Source organism: Eretmochelys imbricata, chromosome 3, assembly GCF_965152235.1.
Source record: "Eretmochelys imbricata isolate rEreImb1 chromosome 3, rEreImb1.hap1, whole genome shotgun sequence".
Classification (NCBI taxonomy): domain Eukaryota; kingdom Metazoa; phylum Chordata; order Testudines; family Cheloniidae; genus Eretmochelys; species Eretmochelys imbricata.
The window spans coordinates 195,134,861-195,154,587 of NC_135574.1; the positions used below are offsets into that span (position 1 = coordinate 195,134,861).

General features: G+C 39.3%; 1 protein-coding gene across 2 annotated transcripts in view; it reads left to right on the forward strand.

Annotated features, from left to right (window-relative positions):
- Positions 1–19,727, forward strand: part of SPRED2 (sprouty related EVH1 domain containing 2) — an 83,561-nt gene that overhangs the window by 55,449 nt on the left and 8,385 nt on the right. For both annotated transcript variants that reach the window (XM_077814022.1, XM_077814023.1), the window contains exons 3-4: positions 575–743; positions 3,474–3,538. In XM_077814022.1, the coding sequence (XP_077670148.1) occupies positions 575–743; positions 3,474–3,538 (234 nt within the window). The remainder of the gene's footprint in view (positions 1–574; positions 744–3,473; positions 3,539–19,727) is intronic.

The following is a 19,727-nucleotide window of genomic DNA, read 5'->3' on the forward strand; positions in this document are numbered from 1 at the left end:
CAAGCCTTTAAAATGGCAATGAATTATTTATGCTGCATGCTATTCAAGGTAGAGTAAGAATGTGAGGACAAGTTGTCTTTTTATGAATTGACAAGCTCAGTTCCTTCCAATAGCTTTTTTTTAGAAGACTTCTTTTATTGCACAAAATAAAATGAATAAAACTTATATTCAAATATGAATTGGAAGTTTAAAAAAACAACTGTTGTTTTAATTCCCTGTTGGTTAGTTTTTCTTTTTGCTTCTAGGATACCCAGTTATAAAATGGAAAAGCTTAAAAATCCACCTCTTGCAAAGTGGTTTGGTACAGGTTTAGAATAGGTGTTTGAATAAAAGTGGATAGTATAGTGTAGATTTAAGAAGGTCTTGTTGTCAAGAGAGCTGGGATTTTTAAAGTGATTGTTTCACTTATAACTGCTTTTGACATGATTTTATATTGAACGATATTCTCTCACCAGAGTAACAGATTTATAACTTGCTTGTTTTGTGTTGGGGAGATTCTGGTCTGTACTAAAACAGTGACAACCCTGCCCTTCAAGTGTAAATGTAACCTTACTTTTGTGCTGAAACTTTTTAGGTGGTATTGGAATGCTTTGTAAAAAAGGACTTGGTCTATACTAAAGCAAATCCTACATTTCATCACTGGAAGGTTGACAACAGGAAGTTTGGGCTCACTTTTCAAAGTCCTGCCGATGCACGAGCATTTGATAGAGGAGTGCGGAAAGCAATTGAAGACCTCAATGAAGGTACTGAAGCTTGTATCAGCATTCTGCTTGTTTCTTTGCAGAGGAGAGGTTCCAGAGACAGGACTCAAGCTAACTTGAATGCATTTCTCACATTTCTTACTGCGGTCAGCCAATTAGCCTTTAAAATAAAGTTTAGTTCTTGTTCAGCAGAGAATTAGATTAGTAGTCTCTTGGGGAGGGAAGGATTTAACTCAGGCATTTCTTCAGAGTTTCCCATCCCTATGTACCCTCATCCATCAAGACCTAAGATGAAAAGATGCATTACTTATAGCTGTGGATCTAACTATAGCTAGCAAAAGAACAAAGTACCGGTATTTCACATCTTGTCTTTTAGGTCCCTTTTCTGTACATGCAGCTAATGCTGCACTGGAAATTATTTCATGATATATTTTTGTTGTGCTTTGTTAAATTATCGTATGAATTCCTATGTGGTCTTGAATGAATCATAAGGATTTTTTCTTCGACAAAATTAATTATATTAAATCTCAACTTAATTGGAGAACTGTAGTGCTTGAAGGCTTCATATTTTTTATCCCATCAAAAATTTTATTTTAATTAAAAAGAATGGTACATACTTTGAGGTTGTTATAAACATTTCCTTTTTGCATTATATTGCCATCAAACGAGAATCAAAATGTATCTTCAAATCAAAATTATCCTGTATTTTGTTCTCATTTCAGTGAAAAATAATTAATCAATTATTTGATACGTAGGTAGTTGTGACGCCAACGCTATCCTTTTTTTCTGAATGACTGGAATAAATATTAACAGTTGATTAAGTTTAGGATATGTGTGCAAAAAATCTAGTTCCTTACATTTTGGGATCTTTAATTTTTGAACATTTTTAGCTGTCCCATCACAAATACATGGCACTCTAACTTCTCGTCCATGCCTTATCACTCAGTTCCCTCCGTTAAAACAGACCTTTCAGTGATGCTCCACTGAGAGGTGAGATCAAATTCTCAGTGGTCATTCATGCATTATGTGCTTGACCCTGTGCCACGGAAATCCATGGGAGTAGGATTAGGCCCTATGCTTCTGAACTGTATTCCTTTTCTTGTTTGTCTCATATAAACTGTAAGCTCTTTGGGGCATTAAATGTGGTATCTTCTATAATATAATTCACACTGAATCTCAATATATTAATAATGTATATACTCTGTATTGAAGGGAAATGGTAATAAAATGGTATTTGAGGACATTTGTACATGGCAGCAACTCCTAACTGAAGATGTATTGAAGTAGAGTAGAATTCAAGATTCAAGTATAAATTTAAAGCTGTGTGGCTATTTTTTAGCTACTGTTCAAAATCAGTGCATCTGTGTTTATCACATTAACAGAACAGACTAAGCCTGATGGATGCACTCTTACTTAACTTCCAAATAGGGCTATCCAAATTAAAACCAATAACTAGTTCTCAAAGTTCTGGATTTGAGTCACTGTATCTCAGTACTGTCTATGAAATCTGGTCAAATTAGCACAACCAAGCATATGCATTTGAAGCTTCACTGCATTCAAATATTCTTATAAGCAAAACTTAATCCTTAGCTTGTTTCTTGAAGTATCAGAACTACAGAAATTCTGTTTGGTATTAGTGATGTTGTACAGCTCTGGAGTCATGGGGGCTGGGCTTTCAACCTGAATATGTATGCACATTGCTCATTAGGTGAAAATTTTGCCTTTAACTCTGCATGTCTTCATGAATACTCAACTCAGGTTAGCATGCCACAAATAAGATTAATTTCTAAAATCTTTCAGAGTTAATGTAACTCATTGTCTGCCCCAGTACAAACAACTTAATTAAAAAAAAAAGTTACTAAAAGCTCAGCACTCATAAGCAGTAAAAAAAACTGTGTGCGATGTGGGAGGGAGAGAGTTTTGGTACAATAAAGTTTGGTGATTATTCTGGTTTAATATTAAAAGCCCACATACAGAGTTTATTTTTCCCACCCAAAATGTAGAGAATACCGCAGTGTCCCTTTTTAAATGCATAAAATGTTAAATGAGATGAAGGAAGGATTCTTGGATGAAATTTGTAAATTTCATATTAAACCCTAATAGTTACCACAAGGTTAATCAGAAGCTCCTCAAATTAATGTATTCTTCTGCCTGTTTTTGTTCTTTCTTCTGTCAGTTCTTACATGTTTTGTTTACAGGGGGGAGGTGAGAAGGAGAGAGAGAGCTCTCTGACAAATATCTTTTAAAACAAAAATTCTTCAGGGTAGGTCATTACTTCCTGAATGCTAAAGATTGACTCCCTTTCTGATTGAGCTTTTTTGTATGTTTTGTTTGTTTTAGTAAAATCAATAAGTTTTCTGACTTCAGAGGTCAGATCCTTAGCTTGATGTAATTCAGTGTAGCTCCATTGATTTACATTAGTTGGAAGATCTGGCCCTAAATGTTCATTCATTATACTTTTATCACATTTTGAAAATGAAAATACTATATGATTGTAAGTGCTTATCATTATTCTGCCGTGACCTAATAGTACGGGTAGCCATAGGAACTTTTTCTGGTTGTCACCTTTCTAACCTACTTAGCAATAGACATACTTTTCTTGTTAATTTGGTACCACTTTCTCACTTCATAATTTTATTGTGTGAGTTCATCTGGAGAATGTAATGGTCCATGATAATCCCAGTGGTCAAAATCCAAATAAAATCCACCAATTTTTAATTTAAAAATATCTGATGTTTAGAAATGTCATATATTTTAATAATGTTTTTCTAGGATCTACTACTTCCTCTTCAACGATCCACAATGAGGCTGAGATTGGTGATGATGATGTCTTCACAGTAAGTAAAGTTAGTTTGAAATTGTTCTCTTTTGCACTGTGGTTCACTTGATCAATTTTGAATGGCCCTTTTTTCATCATCATGATTTTCTTTAATGTCTGTAAGTGATATTTCTCTGTTCATCTTCTGCCTTCCATGGCCCAAAAGAAGATTCAGCCTTCTAAAGTCCTCCCATTGTCATCACTGTAGTATCGCATGTAGAACAAATGTTCGTAGTGTCACAGAGCTGAGTAGATAATGCCAAAAAAATAAAATATAGGTTTTAATTTAATTTTCAAATGACTTGGCTTTGGTGGAGTTCATGTCCCTTTTGTGTTAGCTGTCTGCTAGTTTTAGAGACGTTGAGTGTTACCGGCATGTTTCTGGAAATCAAATTTTGAAGTCATGTTTGTGGTTACTCATGAAAACTGAATTTTAAATTTGCTTGTGCAAGCATTAACGTAAGAAGTCCATCCAAGCTTATTCAAATTGGGGAGCAAACCAGATCTTGTGACTTACTGACCAATAGCAACTACATAATAGTAGAAAGTCAGCCATTCATTATTATTTGTTCTTGTTTATAATGGTAGTTTCTTATTTTATTTTGTAGTAGCATCAAAAATGTGTCTGGAGCTTTCCTAAAAGACAGTGTCCCTGTCCCATCCATAAGCTAAAAAGGTTGAATAAATATATCAAATGAAATTCAGTCAGGTCATGGATATTATTCCATGGGCAGAAAAACAGCTAAATTAAGATTATTTGCTCAGATTATTTGCTCAGCTCCAGTAATGCGCATACCCACCTTCTTTACATTGTAAATGAACTGTTTGTTGAAAAACATTGGAGAAAGCAGAGGGTTAAAGGTGGATATCTTCAGAATCCAAAGTAGATGTGACAAATATACTTTAACACTGCATTTCATTGCTGTGAAAGTGTGAAAATATTTCATTTATTTCATTTATTTCTCATTTCAAAAATGTGCTTTTTCTGCGTATCTAGGATAATGGAGGGAGGAAATGGAGCAGGAAACATTCAGTTAAATCCTGTGAATGTCAGGCCAGGGGGCTGGGGTGGGGGAGGGGAGAGCCCAAAGCTGAAAGGTAGCTCAAGATGAATTTAGCTGAGCTTCCATTAAAAGCATGGTGTGGGTCTGGACAGGTTTCCTGTAGTGTTTTGACCAGATCCTCTTGACAGTTGGCATGTTGTTCACATCTGTTCTTTTGTCACAGTTCTAAGAGACAAACAACAGCAGGCAGGGTTAAAAGGTGACTTCCTGTGCTCCAGAGCAAAACTATCATTAGCAGCTGCTTCCCAGCTACCTGCCAGAAGTGATTTATAGAATCCGAGATGGGAGAGGGTAAGGCCTCATTGGAGCCAGAGTGCTTTACTCTTTTGTAGTATTTATCCAAGAGTTACAAGATCCTTGAAAACAATGTTCTGGTGCCATTTGAAATGCATACGTCTCTTCAGGCTTGTGTATTGCGTTTGAGCGTTTGTTGTAAAGTGGAGGTACTCAAAACTTGTCATGCGTACAGGTCAGCTTTGTTAGCCGTGTTAGAGATGTTGAAGCTGCCAAATGAACGTTCCATTTACATTTCTTTTTAAGTGCTTTAAAGGGAAATGTGGAAAATAGCTAAGGATATTCGTCCTAAAATCAGTCCAATTTGTTGAGGGACCAGATGGATCCATGGAAGTAACTGAGGCCTGAAAATTCCCATGGTTTTGTCCATAATATTTAGTTTTGGGCCCATGTTTAGATTCTAGGGGAATAGAAAGTTGGGGTGCTTTGTTTTTTACATAGGAACAAGTGTTGGCAGTAGTTTAATGTTTGTGTTAGGAAAGCTGGATAAATTGTGCAGCAGCTACTTTAAATATACCATCAATCCTCCATTTAGTGTTCAAAGCCAGAACTGAAAAATAAACTAATTTTTTTCCCACTTGACTCCCAGTGAAGCACACATATATAAGGTATCTGTAGACATATTATTATTACAGTGATGGGTTATTCATGTGCATCTTCAGATTTGTTGCGGGGGGCGGGAACCAAGATTCACCTCTTTCCTATAATTACACTCGAAACAGTCAAGCTCCATGATGTACTTCAGGCTACGTTTATTGATAATCTTAGCATGCAAATAGTCAAAACTTAGCTGTGATCAGCATCCACTTAAGATGAATGGTGGAAGTTTATGCCTCGGGTTCTTCTGTTTCAACCTGTCTGGCAGTTCTATCAACAAGATAATGTGCTGATTTATGTACTAAAAGTAAGGTTGCTAAGTCTTTGGGTTTCCAAGGGCCATGGCCATTTTTCACTAATTGTAGGTGGCTATGCTTCGGGTTGTCTTTTGTAGCTGTTGATAGTCTCTAGAAGGCTGTTTCTGTGCCACTCTGTTGACCGTAACGTTGAATCTCATGTAATCCATAGTACAGTAAAAGTTTTTATCCAGCATGTTGGGGGAATGGGAGGAGCCGGTAAGTGAAAAATTCCAGTTAACTAAGAGGGAGGACGTTTGGGTGTGGGAGGGGGCTTCGGGGAGTGGGTTGGGACACAGGAGAGGGTGCAGGGTGCTGGATCTGGGTGGCGCTCACTTCAGGTGGCTCCCCGGAAGCGGCGACCTGTCCCGGTGACTCCTATGCGGAAGTGCAGCAGGTGGCTCTGCACGCTGCCTCCACCAACAGGCGCCACCCCCATTGGTTCCCAGCCAATGGGAGCTGCGGAGCTATGCTCAGGGTGGGGCAGGGGAAGCGTGCGGAGCCATCTGCCTAGGAGTAGCTGGGACAGGTCGCCACTTGTGGTGAACCACCCGAGGTGAGTGTGTCCCCCCCCCCCGGATCTGGAACCCCGCACCGCCTCCTGCGCCGGACTATAAACCAGAATTTCAGTGAAGATCAGAAATGCCGGTTTATAGGACTTTCTGGTTAGTGAAGTGCCAGATAAAACAGCTTTTACTGTACTTGTGAAGCAGAAAAGCATTTGTATCAGGTGATTGGCTACTCTGCCACCATTTAAGCCATCCGTTCACAATTTATGATATTGCTCCAATAGTCAATGAGTGTTGTTGTCAAGTTGTCCTCTTTGGTTGCCCAAGTTAGTAAAAGAACTCAAACTTGAACTTTCCCTTTCCAGTATCTTTAAGAGGTTTTGGACTGTTAATTTATAGCTCATCTCATCAGGGAGCTGGGATTTATGATGATGGAGTGAAGGGACCTTGTCAGGCCACAAAATTGTGTTTTGGTTAGGATTTTTTATTTATTTATTTATTTGCTTACTGTTTAGTCCTTTAAGACTGAAAGAGAATGAAGAAAAATTACCTTTGTTGTATGCACTAGTAGGATGTCATCAGCGTTCTCTTATGAGGCTCTTCAAGATGAAGATGCATTACTTCTCTTTTTAGTGTACTTATATATTTTATAAAACCATAACAACTTAAAAAACATACCTATGGTGAGATTTTTCAAAAGTGCCCAGATGATGTAAGAGCACAAAGTCACTTTTGAAAATCCCAACCATAATCTGTTCAGTCGAAGGACCTGTATATACTGGGGATATTTGTATCAATATAGCTACATGTATGTAAAACCCCAGTCTAGATGCAGTACTCTGGTGTAAAACAGAGTTGCACCAGTGTAGCTTACTCCAGTTTGAGGTGTGTCTACACTGACAGTTTAAATTTCCAATGTAATTATATCAATGCAAAATCCCTAGCATAGATAGGCACCAAAGTCTGATCCTTTCAGCGGACACCACAGGATAATAGTGCTTTTGTATGCTTAGTTCTGTTCACTTCATGTAGTGGTAAATAATATGGCTGGAAGTAAGTGGAGGGGGTGGGAACGAGGGAATTAGACCTATAATTATTTGATGAATTTTCCCTCCCTCATTGAAAGCCAAAGCCATACCTGAACAGAAAACAAAACACCCCGAAAGACTACATAAACTAATGACTGGCTTGCAGGTAAAATGCATGTTTTAAAGATGAAACCTTCATTTAGGTTCAACGGGTATATAGTAGTATTACTTTAATTCCAGACCCTCACTAGAATCCATAAATGTTTTCCATATGTTTGCAAATAAATTTCACATGTCCCTGTATATTATAAATTTTCCTCTCAAGAGATGCAATCTGAGTAAGGCTAACCATCCATTCTGTTTCCATTGGGGGAGCGCTGTCTTTCCAAGGATCTGGGATTGTTCTGTTTGCCTTCACTAATCCAGTCTACATGCAGACTGCCTTCCTCAATTAAATGTTCTTCAATTCGGAAGTATCACTTATACTTCAGACACAATGTATTCTGTGCTTCTGCAGCCACAGAATTTACAGCTGAATCCTCCATCCCTTGCTGGAGAATTATTTTTCAAAATCTAAGCTTTCACTTTTAAAAATTAAAATAAAAAAAAGATTTTCTCCTATATGATTATCAACTGAAAAACGAGAACTTTGTCCACTGAACAATGGAGTGTGTCTTCCTGAGTCTGCAGAATGTGTGAAGGAATAGCTCTGAGCAGTGTAAACAGCCCATTGAAATAAATAGTGGTTGTTAATTCTGAAACCTGTTGACAATCTTAGCAGAAACATTGGTCTGATCTGTGTATCGTATAAATCCAAGTAGCCTTCCTGTGTGCCAGAAGTGGACCCAGTGGCAGAAAAACTCTCTAGCTTTCCCCTTGACAACTTCCTCAATGTAGTTCTGTTTTATAAATACAAATATCTTTCTCTCTTTTCTCCCCCCTCCCACATTCAATTGTTAATATGCCAATGTAAAATAGTTACTTTGGTATCAAATTCTAACACATGCTACAGTACTGACTATTTTAATATTTAATCAAAACCTCTCCATTTAAATGAAACTGCTGAAGAATCTCCAATCTGCTACACCAGAGTCCTGCAGAATCTATAATCTAAAGAGGAACGATGGTGGTTATACTTGCAGCCCTACCAAATTCATGGCCGTGAAAAACGCGTCATGGACCATGAAATCTGGTCTTTCGTGTGCTTTTACAGATTTCACTGAGGAGACCAGCATTTCTCAAATTGCGGGTCCTGACCCAAAAGGGAGTTGAAGGAGGGTCACAAGGTTATTTTAGGGGGGTCGCTGAATTGCCATCCTTACTTCTGCGCTGCCTTCAGAGCTGGGTGGCCGAAGAGCGGTGACTGGTGCCTAAGGTCCCAGCTCTGCAGGCTGCAGCGCAGAAGTAAGGGTGGCCATACCGTACCTTGCCATCCTTACTTCTGCACTGCTGCTGGCGGCAGCTCTGCCTTCAGAGCTGGGCTCCTGGCCAGCAGCTGCCACTTTCCAGCTGCCCGGCTCTGAAGGCAGTGCTTCTGCCAGCAGCTGCACAGAAATAGGGGTAGCAGTACCGCAACCCTCCCTACAATAAACTTGCGACCCCACCCCTCCTCTTTTTTGGGTCAGGACCCCTACAATTACAACACCATGAAATTTCAGGTTTAAATAGCTGAGATCATGATATTTACTATTTTTAAAATCCTCTGACTGTGAAATTGACCAAAATGAACCGTGAATTTGGTAGAGCCTTAGTTATACTGCTAGCCTAGGACTCTGGACAACTGGGTTCAATTCCCTGCTCCCACACAGACTTCTTGTGGGATTGTAGGCAAGTCTTTGTGCTTTAGTTCCCCATATGTAAAATGGGGGTCAGAGTATTCTCCTATCTCAAAGGGGAGTTGTGAGGATAAATACATTTTAAGACTGTGAGGTTCTCAGATACTACAGTGAAGGAGTGAGTTGGGGAACATACAAATACGTTAGATAGAATCCTTGAACTAGAACATAGGTCCAGCCTGCTGTGGAATACGTTGGATCTTTCACTTAGTATACTGAACATTTGGTTGAGATAGCCCTAAAGTACGTGTCGAGAATGATCCTTTTTTCTCTTGCATTTTCTCAATAGGCATGTATAATCACAAATTCCCATAGCCCGGGGATAAAATTGTGAGGTTGTTGGGTGTTTATCACGTGGTTTGGCTGCTGCTAATAACCGTTTAGGTCTCAGACCCGATTACCTGCCATGTCATTACAGATTATGTCAAATGTTAACACTGCAGGCTTTTTTTTTTTTTTTTTTTTGCATCTCTCATTGTTTTATAATTTAAAAAACAGATCTCGTCCCACTGCCTTTCCATGAAACCTTTCCCCTACTTTCATCTCCCATGTGGGTCTCAAGTGCACTAAGGCACCAGTTTTAAGATTCATAAGATTTATGTAAGTTGAATATGCACTAAATCTGATTTTTCTTGCTAGCATGTCAGTTCACACTCAGAGAGTTCTTGTCAAGAACCACTGCCATTTTTTTTAAAGAGATAATACTTAGAACCTCATTAAAGAATTTGTTACTGGCCACAGGATATTTTTTTAAGTTGTATTTAAATTTGGAATATACTTTTTTTTTTTGTCAGAAAACAATGTAGTCTGTTTGTTCTGGGGGAAGGGACTCTCTGTGGACAACGCTGAAGGGTGGTAGGATTCTTCTGTCCGTACCAACTCCTGCATTAGTTTGGACAGCAGCTTGAGCAGCAGCAGCAGGTTGTGACTTCCCTTCACAGGGCTATGAGATAGTGGCAGAAAGGCAATGTGCTTCTTTACAGGGCAGGGCAAAGGCCAAGAGGACTAGACAGTTTCCACCGTCCAGCTTGACTCTTCTATAGGCTGGGCAGAGTTCAGGGAAAAGCCACAACAGTGAAATCAGGTGATATGTTGCCTATGTTCTTACTGCTGCTTAGCAACCAACCGTAGCTGCTGCTCCTGGTTCCTGTTGCTGTTCTGTATGTATGACTGTGGGCTCAGAACTCCCACCCACATCCTCTGAGGTTGGCTTTTGGGCTCGCATGCAAACCACAGCTGTTCCGTTTGGGTCGAAAATACCAGCTGAGAAAAGTGAACCTGATCCCCTCCCCAAATCCTCATTCAAAAAAAAAAACAACCTCTTTGCTTTATCAAAAGAAGAAAAATGAAAGACTTAGAAGTAGATAAGATTTTTTTGGTACTTAAGTATTTGGCATTAAACAAAACTTATTACTGTGCATCAGAACCCATTACTTGAATGCCAAACTTACACTGGCCAAATGTTCCTGTATCTTAGTACAACTCTCATCCTTCCTGCCTCATCGCTTCTTCCAGATCTCTGTCTTCATTTGTTCCAACAGACTGATCGCTGAGTTTTACGTCCCCATAATAAGTCTCATGTACAGTTTGGTGATAATTCTTTTCTTTCTATTGACACTAAGATGTCTTGTGTTTTGACAATGCTTCCTACCTCTAATGGAATCCTCCTGAATTGCATACTGTCAAGGTTCCTTCCCCACTCTGAACTCTATGGTACAGATGTGGGGACCTGCATGAAAACCCCCTAAGCTTATTTTTACCAGCTTAGGTTAAAACTTCCCCAAGGTACAAACTATTTTACCTTTTGCCCTTGGACTTTATTGCTGCCACCACCAAGCGTCTAAAAAATGTATAACCGGGAAAAAGCCCACTTGGAAACGTCTGTCCCCCCAAAATCCTCCCAAACCCTACACCCCCTTTCCTGGGGAAGGCTTGATAAAAATCCTCACCAATTTGCACAGGCAAACACAGACCCAAACCCTTGGATCTTGAGAACAATGAAAAAGCAATCAGGTTCTTAAAAGAAGAATTTTAATAGAAGAAAAAGTAAAAGAATCACCTCTGTAAAATCAGGATGGTAAATACCTTACAGGGTAATTAGATTCAAAACATAGTGAATCCCTCTAGGCAAAACCTTAAGTTACAAAAAGACACAAAAACAGGAATCTACACAGCTTATTTTCTCAGCCATTTAAAGAAAACAGAATCTAACGCATATCTAGCTAGATTACTTACTAAGTTCTAAGACTCCATTCCTGTTCTGTCCCCGGCAAAAGCATCACATAGACAGAGAGAGCCTTTGTTTCTCCCCCCCTCCAGCTTTTGAAAGTATCTTGTCTCCTCATTGGTCATTTTGGTCAGGTGTCAGCGAGGTTATCGTAGCTTCTTAACCCTTTACAGGTGAAAGGGTTTTTCTTCTGGCCAGGAGGGATTTTAAAGGTGTTTACCCTTCCCTTTATATTTATGACCCATACCCTGTGGCAGAGATATGAGAGAATATTGAGATGTGTGGGTGGATGAATAAGTGTTGAATATACAGAACTTACGACTTGATTTTTCTTATTCTCCTCTATCTTGGGGGTTATAGTGGATTACACATTGAATATGACCGAATAATATGGAGTATTTGCATAAAAAGCTAATATACCAGAGTGTATTATCAACAGGAGTATCATATATAAGACACGGGAGATAATTGTTCTGCTCTGCTCAGAGAGTAGAGCACCTGTGAGGAAAAGATTTTTGTTTTTTGGGGTATTTTTAAAGGCATGTTGAACCTTGAGAAAAGAAGACTGAGAGGACCTTCTAACAGTTATCAAATATATTAAGGGCTGTAATAAAGAGGCCAATGTTCAGTTGTTCTCCACGTCCACTGAGGAAGGACTGGAAATAATCGTTTTTGATCTGCAGCAAGGGAAATTTAGATTAGATGTTAGAGGACAGTCTTTTTAAGCTGGGTAAGTACTGGAATAGGTTACCAAGGGAGGTTGTGGAATACCTGTCACTGGAGGCTTTTAAGACCACCTTAGACAAACACCTGTTAGGGATGGTCTAGGTATACTGGACCCTGCCTCACCATGGAGAGGTGGACTATCTGACCAGATTAATTATGCTACTAACTAGTCCTGGGCAATCAACAGGGAACCTCCACTAGTTGGAAAGATTTTTACTGTAGGAAGTCACTTCAAAAATTAAATCCCTTGCTAAGTGTGGGACCTTCTCTCATTCACGTCTGTGTCATGTTAAGGCATGATTCTGCCTTTGTCCACAGTGTTTTGGGTTTTTTTAGTAGATAGGTTGAAAAAAGCTACAATAAAATTAAATTTGCTGCCAATACAATCAAGTTATGATTTCTTCTGAAGCATTTGATACTGGGCTAGACAGATGATTGGTATGAGCTGAGGTGGCAATTCCTATGTTCCTAAACTGATTAAACTACAAGAATAATCATATAGTTCCGGCTATAAAGTATCTATATTCCATTGCAGTTTGTAGATTAGAGAGGATCAGTCATAAAATCTACTGTGGTGAAAGTTGCATAGATATGTAGTGCATAAAATGGATTCATTCTAATATATTTAACTGATCTCCCCCTCCCGCCCCCAATTTATTTACATGTAGCAAGCTCAACCCTTGGGGGAAATGGTTGCAAGGTAGAGGTTTTTAAAATGTGACTTTATGTGGGCAGAATGGTCTCTGCAGTACCATACTGCTAAACACAAACTACTAAAAAAATAAAGGGAAAGCAGCATTTTTCTTCTGCATAGTAAAGTTTCAAAGCTGTATTAAATCAGTGTTCAGTTGTAAACTTTTGAAAGAACAACCATAATATTTTGTTCATCGTTACGAACAATCTCCATCCCCAAGGTGTTCGTAACTCTGAGGTTCTACTGTATGTGTAAAGAGGCACATATAGCATTTGTTTTCAATGCTGAATTTTTCAGCAAATCTGTAAATAATATCTACAGTCCACACACACTTTCTAGTAATGGATTCTGCTAACATGCAGTTTTTCTATAATTCATAGTAGTTATTAGTTGTGCTAAACTACTTTTCCTTTACCTAAAAGAAGCAATTTCTGTTGCCTCCAGTTCCCTTCTCTAAAAACAGTTTTATAGTGCATTTCCTGGCTCTCTATCTTCCCATATACATATGCAGTCAGGTTTGCAGTGGGACAGTGATATATCCTGTAGGAAATTGAAGAGTGGTCTCTTGCAGTGATGTAAGTTTCCTTACGGTTGTATCTTGCCAAAACATGTAAGCTTTGTAATAAGATGTGCCAGTTAGGCATCATTTTATATTGTTTTCCTTTTTTTTTATTTAACGGCCAGTGTGGGAATTTGGGGGCAGCTTTTTAATGAGAAACGCCCTGCCAGCCCCATGAGCCTAGCACCTCAGGTTAACGGACGATGGCAACACTATTTCATATGATGATTGTTTTGGTTTTGTGCATTACATTTAATTGCTTTATTATATATAATTGTAATTGGAAGCAATCAGGTATTCTTCAGAATACCAAGAACCATCACACGCATAATGCTCCTATATCTGAGATTTCTAACCTGAGAAAAATGCATCCTCCTTCAGATCATAAAATACATCGTTTGGGCTGTGCTGTGAATGCTGCCAGAGGTCAAAATGAATTGAACAGTCGCCGTTTTCAAAGTTGCTGTCTCTCGCCTAGGTGAATAAACCTGTGTTCTGAATGAATGTATTGTAGCAAACTCACACTTTCATATATCACTTGAAAGTGTCTCGGTTTCTCTAGTTTGGAAAAATAATTTTGTAAGGGCAAATGTCTGTATTGAAATGACCCTACTTAATTCTGAGTTCGAGCCTCAAAACGCTTTCGTGTTAGTTTTAACACCTCTCTTCATGCAAACCAAGCAGTGGGAAAGGGTATTTCCAGCTTGTCTTAGTTTTGTGTTTCTTTTAACACTCTTGAACTCAACCAGTGACAATTGAAAAGGGCACGCACTCACACAGTCGAGCTTCACACTTGATTTGTCACAAGGTGATCCTGAATGATGCTTGTTGACAGTGGGACTTTGAATTTGAAAACTGCAGTAGCTAAAACTTTATGAAGCTGTACAAACTCTGACGCCCCAACCCTCCGGTTACACTGACAGGCAAGTTCTGAGGTGGATGGAAATGTGGTTGGAGAAGGGGGCAACTTAGCTGTCTCCAGCCACTTTCAGTTCATTTTATGCTGCATAAGCATTACAAGCGAACTTGGCAGACTGGAGAATCCGACTTTGTAACTCTATCCAGTCTGTCTCTGCTATTTAAAATTACCCAAGGAACCTATGCACTATGTAGACAGACAGACAGTATAGTTAAGGGTGGCAGTCCAAATCTCTCTGACCTTATTGGTTGGTTTAAATAATTGTAGGTCTGATTTTAAGCACAGGGTTTTTGGAATGGAGAAGAAGAGGTTGTATGGAAGCTTTCTATTTTTATAGTAGGTGTGAGAGAATAAGGCGGACATCATGTATCTGCTTGGAAGATTACATCATGTCTAACAGCACGCTGAGTTTGTTTAGATTTAGCCTTTGGGTTTGTCTAAAACAAGATTTTTTAAAAAGGTGTATTTTTAAAATGTGTTAGCTAACACATTTTAACACTGTTGTAAGCAGGACAAGTTTTGTTTTAGCATGTGCTAGTTGGTCAAGGTGAACCCTAGGCACCCCTTGAGGTTCACCTCAACCAACTGACACACATACAATGTGTCCTGGATACTCTAGTGCAGTGGTGCTCAAACTTTTCCTGCCACACCCCCCGTTACCAATAATGGAATCTGTCCACGCTCCCCCTCCATTACTGCACAGTTGGCTCAGCAGAGGAGCTTGGGCTGATGGCGGAGCTGGGGGCAGAACTGGGGATAGGGGAGAAGCTGGGCTGGGGGGGAATGAGGGCAGAGCTGGGGTGGGGGCAAAGCAGGAGCAGAGTGGAGCTGTGGCTGGGACCGGAGCTGGACCAGGCTAGGGGCAGAGTAGGGGTCGGGGCAGAGTGAGGCTGGGTGGCACTCCCTCGTTGCCCCCAGTGGGGGCTGGCCCAGGCTCCGCCGTGCACCCCCACACAAATGTCCCTCTCCGCCCCCCTAGGGGATGCACCCCACAGTTTGGGGACCACTGCTCTAGTGAATTAAAACATGTTGGCCAACACATTTCTGAAATACATCTTTTTATCCTAGTTTAGATAAGCCCTTTGTGTGTTGTTGCTAAAATGTATGTGGGTCACAGCTCGTTAAAGTAATAAATCCCATTGCTTTGTTTTGGGTGGGAGGGTATGGGGGAGGAGAGAACTTTATTTGTAAAATAATTTGTATATAGTTAAATCACTAGACTAGGTTATCTAGGGAGGCTGTGGAAACTCCCATCACTGGAGGTTTTAAGAACAGGTTAGACTAACATCAGTCAGGGATGAGCTAGATGTCCTCTTGGTGTCCCTTCAGGAAATTCTGTATACTTGTGTGGACCGTGGCTCAGCAGTTGGTCAGCAATTATAGTCTTTTGCCCCTCCTTAAATCCTGCTGAAGTTACCCAGAAGAGTCTATATGATCAGTTTTCAGAGTAACAGCCGTGTTAGTCTGTATTCGCAAAAAGAAAAGGAGTACTTGAGCTGTAGCTCACGAAAGCTCATGCTCAAATAAATTCGTTAGTCTCTAAGGTGCCACAAGTACTCCTTTTCTTTATATGATCAGTGTGCATCCTGAAATAAATATATTAGGTGAGTGAGAGTAGAGTAACAGTAACATAGCCAGACTGGTTTGAGTAGCAGCCATGTTAGTCTGTATCCGCAAAAAGAAAAGGAGTACTTGTGGCACCTTAGAGACTAACAAATTTATTTGAGCATAAGCTTTCATGAGCTACAGCTCACTTCATCGGATGCATTCAGTGGAAGTAACAGGAATGATAATAGTTCTACATGTAAGATAGGGTTTATCTGATTCTGCCCTCCGGTCAGGATTCTTTTTAATCTATGAAAAAAGAGAAGGAGTACTTGTGGCACCTTAGAGACTAACAAATTTATTTGAGCATGAGCTTTCGTGAGCTACAGCTCACTTCATCGGATGCATTTAAGTGATCCGATGAAGTGAGCTGTAGCTCACGAAAGCTTATGCTCAAATAAATTGGTTAGTCTCTAAGGTGCCACAAGTACTCCTTTTCTTTTTGCGAATACAGACTAACACAGCTGCTACTCTGAAACCTTTTTAATCTATGGACACAGCTCTTTACACTAATATCTAAACTGTAAAATACACACAAATGTTTTGTCTTTTGGCTCTTAAGATACTTGAAAATTTCACAAAGTAGTAAAGGCTGAAAACTTCTGTTCTGTATTACATATAACTAAGGAAGTTGTTCTCAATAAGAAGATAGGTTCGTAAATGGCGAGCAATTCTTCTGATATGTTAAAACAGACGTCATTAGTTTCCTTGGCTCTGGGGTACATATTTAGAATTAAGAGAGCTAGCAATCCGCGCAGAGGAGCAGCCAGAAATTTCTGTTTCTTGCTCGTCATTCAGTTCTGCCTTCTGCTCTTGAAGGTGACACACTGAGCCGGCCAAACTTAGCATGTAAACATGGTCTGAAAGAGAGGCAGCCTTGGCAGCCTGACAAGGAGATGATTGACAACTTCCTGTTACCACAGTAAAAAGGATTAGGGAATTGCCTTTCAGTGTATAACACAACAATGTTAGTGAAGCCTGAGGAGAATGCTGGAGGGAAGTGGAATCTGGAATTAGTGGATGAAGCTGTGCCTGGCCTCCTGGCCTCTGTAATTTAAAGTGGGGGAAGGGGAATTTGCCTCCTGGTGCTAGCTTGGACCATCTGTCTTAGTGATGACAGGAAGAGGGTTGATTCAGAACCACAGGGCAAATGACTATCTAACCACCACTCTTCAGGAGAGAGGCTGTAATTTCCACATGCTCTTTTAAACATAGACAAATCTGGTTTGATTTCCCTTGTCTCTAGTAACTTGAAGAAAACATGCAAAGATTTCAGTCTACTTGGAAATGCACACAGGAGAGTTGTTAAACCAACCATAATTTGGTTTTATTCTCTTAAATGTTGCAGAAAGTTCTCAAAGGAGAAGGCAAATCTCTTTGTGACGTTTTAATAAAACTAAACAATGAATGTGTTTTGATGAGTCAGCAACCAAACAAAAAAATTTTTTTAAAACCTAGAGCAAACACTTCCATTCAATCCTCTTCTTCTTTTAGTGTGGTTCACTAAGGAAGTGGAAGAGGGTTACTGTAATATTTCATGGTAATCAACTTTTTCTATGGAAACGTATTGCTAATAGATGGAGAGGAAGAATACGTGTCATCAGCTTATCTGAGTGTGGGGGACTGAAAATTTAACTCTGTATAGTGTAGAAATCCATTGTAAACGACTGCATCTAATAACCCTCCTCCCTCATCTACCTGCTTCATGAGATTTGTCAAGGACCTGATTTCCCTGCATCTTGTAAATGTTTTATGAAAATCAAATCAGGAGTGATTATAAGTAGGCGGTTACTTCATCCTCTGCTTATTTCTGCAAAAAGATAAGTTCGTAATAAATAAATACTACTGCCTTTTTAAACAAAGCTTAACATATTTGCAAGGCATGCAGTGAGAGAATTTAAAAAGTTTGCATCAGCTGTTGAGTTCTATTTTGGTGATGGATTCCAGCTAAAATAATGTGGATAGTTATAATTAAATAAATGACCCTCTTATTGACTTAAAGTATCAGTTCAGTCTGATGAACTGTGTGCAGCTGAATTCATGGTTTTTTTTAAAAAGTTATAAAGAGCAAACCCTTTAACGTGGGGGTGGATGCACAATTTTTTAGCTCAGTTAACTTGGTTTTGTTTAAGGTTTTTTAATTCCAGGTTTTCTTGGAATGACAGTTGCTATCAAATAGCTAGTTTTGTAGAATTCTCTCGTGTTATATGCTCCTACCAGCAGATGGACACAGAACAAAGTTACTCATTGCTTGTGCGTGTGTGCACGCCCACGAGTGCTCTTTTCCCAATTAGTTCCTCTTGCCTTGGTAGTGTTTATACAGATTTCTGAAAGATAAGCCTGTAAGTAACATTGGGTGTTTAGTCACCTGAAAAGGCCTGTCCTACCATCAGCTCTAAAAGGGGTGTCTTTGCTAATCTTGAAGCAGATCTCTGTAAATGAGAACATGCAGACTCAGCTCTTGATTCTACAGACTGTCATAAGCTGTCACCAGAACGCTCTTTCGAGGCCTGAAAAAATTAATTACTGAAAGTACTTGCTTGTGCACTTACTAATATACTAACGATGCAGTGTGGCAACACTACAAAGCTTGTTACCATGCAGTAAGTACCCCTCCTCACAAGGGCAGGCTCTCCTTCTTTGCACAGAGGGTTAAGTTAAACAACCACCAAAGATTTTGAAGAGGAAAGGGGTGTGATTTTTAAGGTACATGACAATGTCCATGTTCCCAGTGAAATAATCTAGTTAATCTTACTAAAGAGAAATCTATTAAGGCAGAGGCAAGGCACAAAGAAAAGATGCCCAAATAACGAGAGACTCTCCGGAGTCTCATAAACAGAACTTGTAGGCTGAAAGAACATTCTTTTCTGTCTAGGTGGTTGTACCGCACTCATCACTGTAACATGCGATAGCTTTAGCCATTGTTGTCAGCATAACTTCCCATATAACTGAATAACATCCCATATAACTTTTTTCACTACTCCTTTTATATCAACTTCTTGAAAGTTAGAAAGTGAGACCTTTCCTTACCAAATGTGTCCAGGATATGAGAACATACAAGATGATTATAGATCGTATTACAATGGTGGCTTTAATTCACAAATTTCTTACTTTAAAATTTGTTGACATTAAAATTTCTTTTTCTGTTGTGAAAACTCTATTCTGTCCTCTGCTTTTAAGAGACATGTCTGACACCTTGTATCAGTGACAATTAGTCAAGAGTATTTAAAGAACACAGAAAAAACTCAGAGCTTTTACTCTATGCACATTTGACACCATGTACCATTCTAATTAAACTGCTCATGCGCCTGATTCTCATATATACTAAGTCCCCTTCTACCATGCTAGTAGTGTGAGGGAGTCTTAATCAAGCCTTGTACAACATAAGAGAGAACTTAATAATACCAGAAGCAGACTAAGATGCAGTTTAATCAGAAGATTTTGTGCATAGAATCCATGTAAACATTGCATTAAGTTATGCTGATTTAACACAGCACAGTCATGGGAGTAATCTTGCCACTATATGTTACCACTCCAACAAACAAAAAGGTAACATTAAAACTAACTTGCTAAACTTATATTTTGCTATTTGTATAAATAGTGACTAGGAAACTGTCCAATCATTTAAGAAATTGTAGTCCTATTCCTGTTTTAGAAAATCCTAACCCAGGCTTACTGTAACCACAGTTATCTGTGTACACTCAAATCTTCTCTGAACTCCGTGGAAAGACAATCTCACATTTGCTTCAGGTTTCTGTGTATTACCGCAGTTGTGTAGTGATATTTTTTAAATGTACAGTCTTTTTCTTAAATCTGTCCTTATGCAGCATCGCTTTCAGGGTTATCCAATAACCA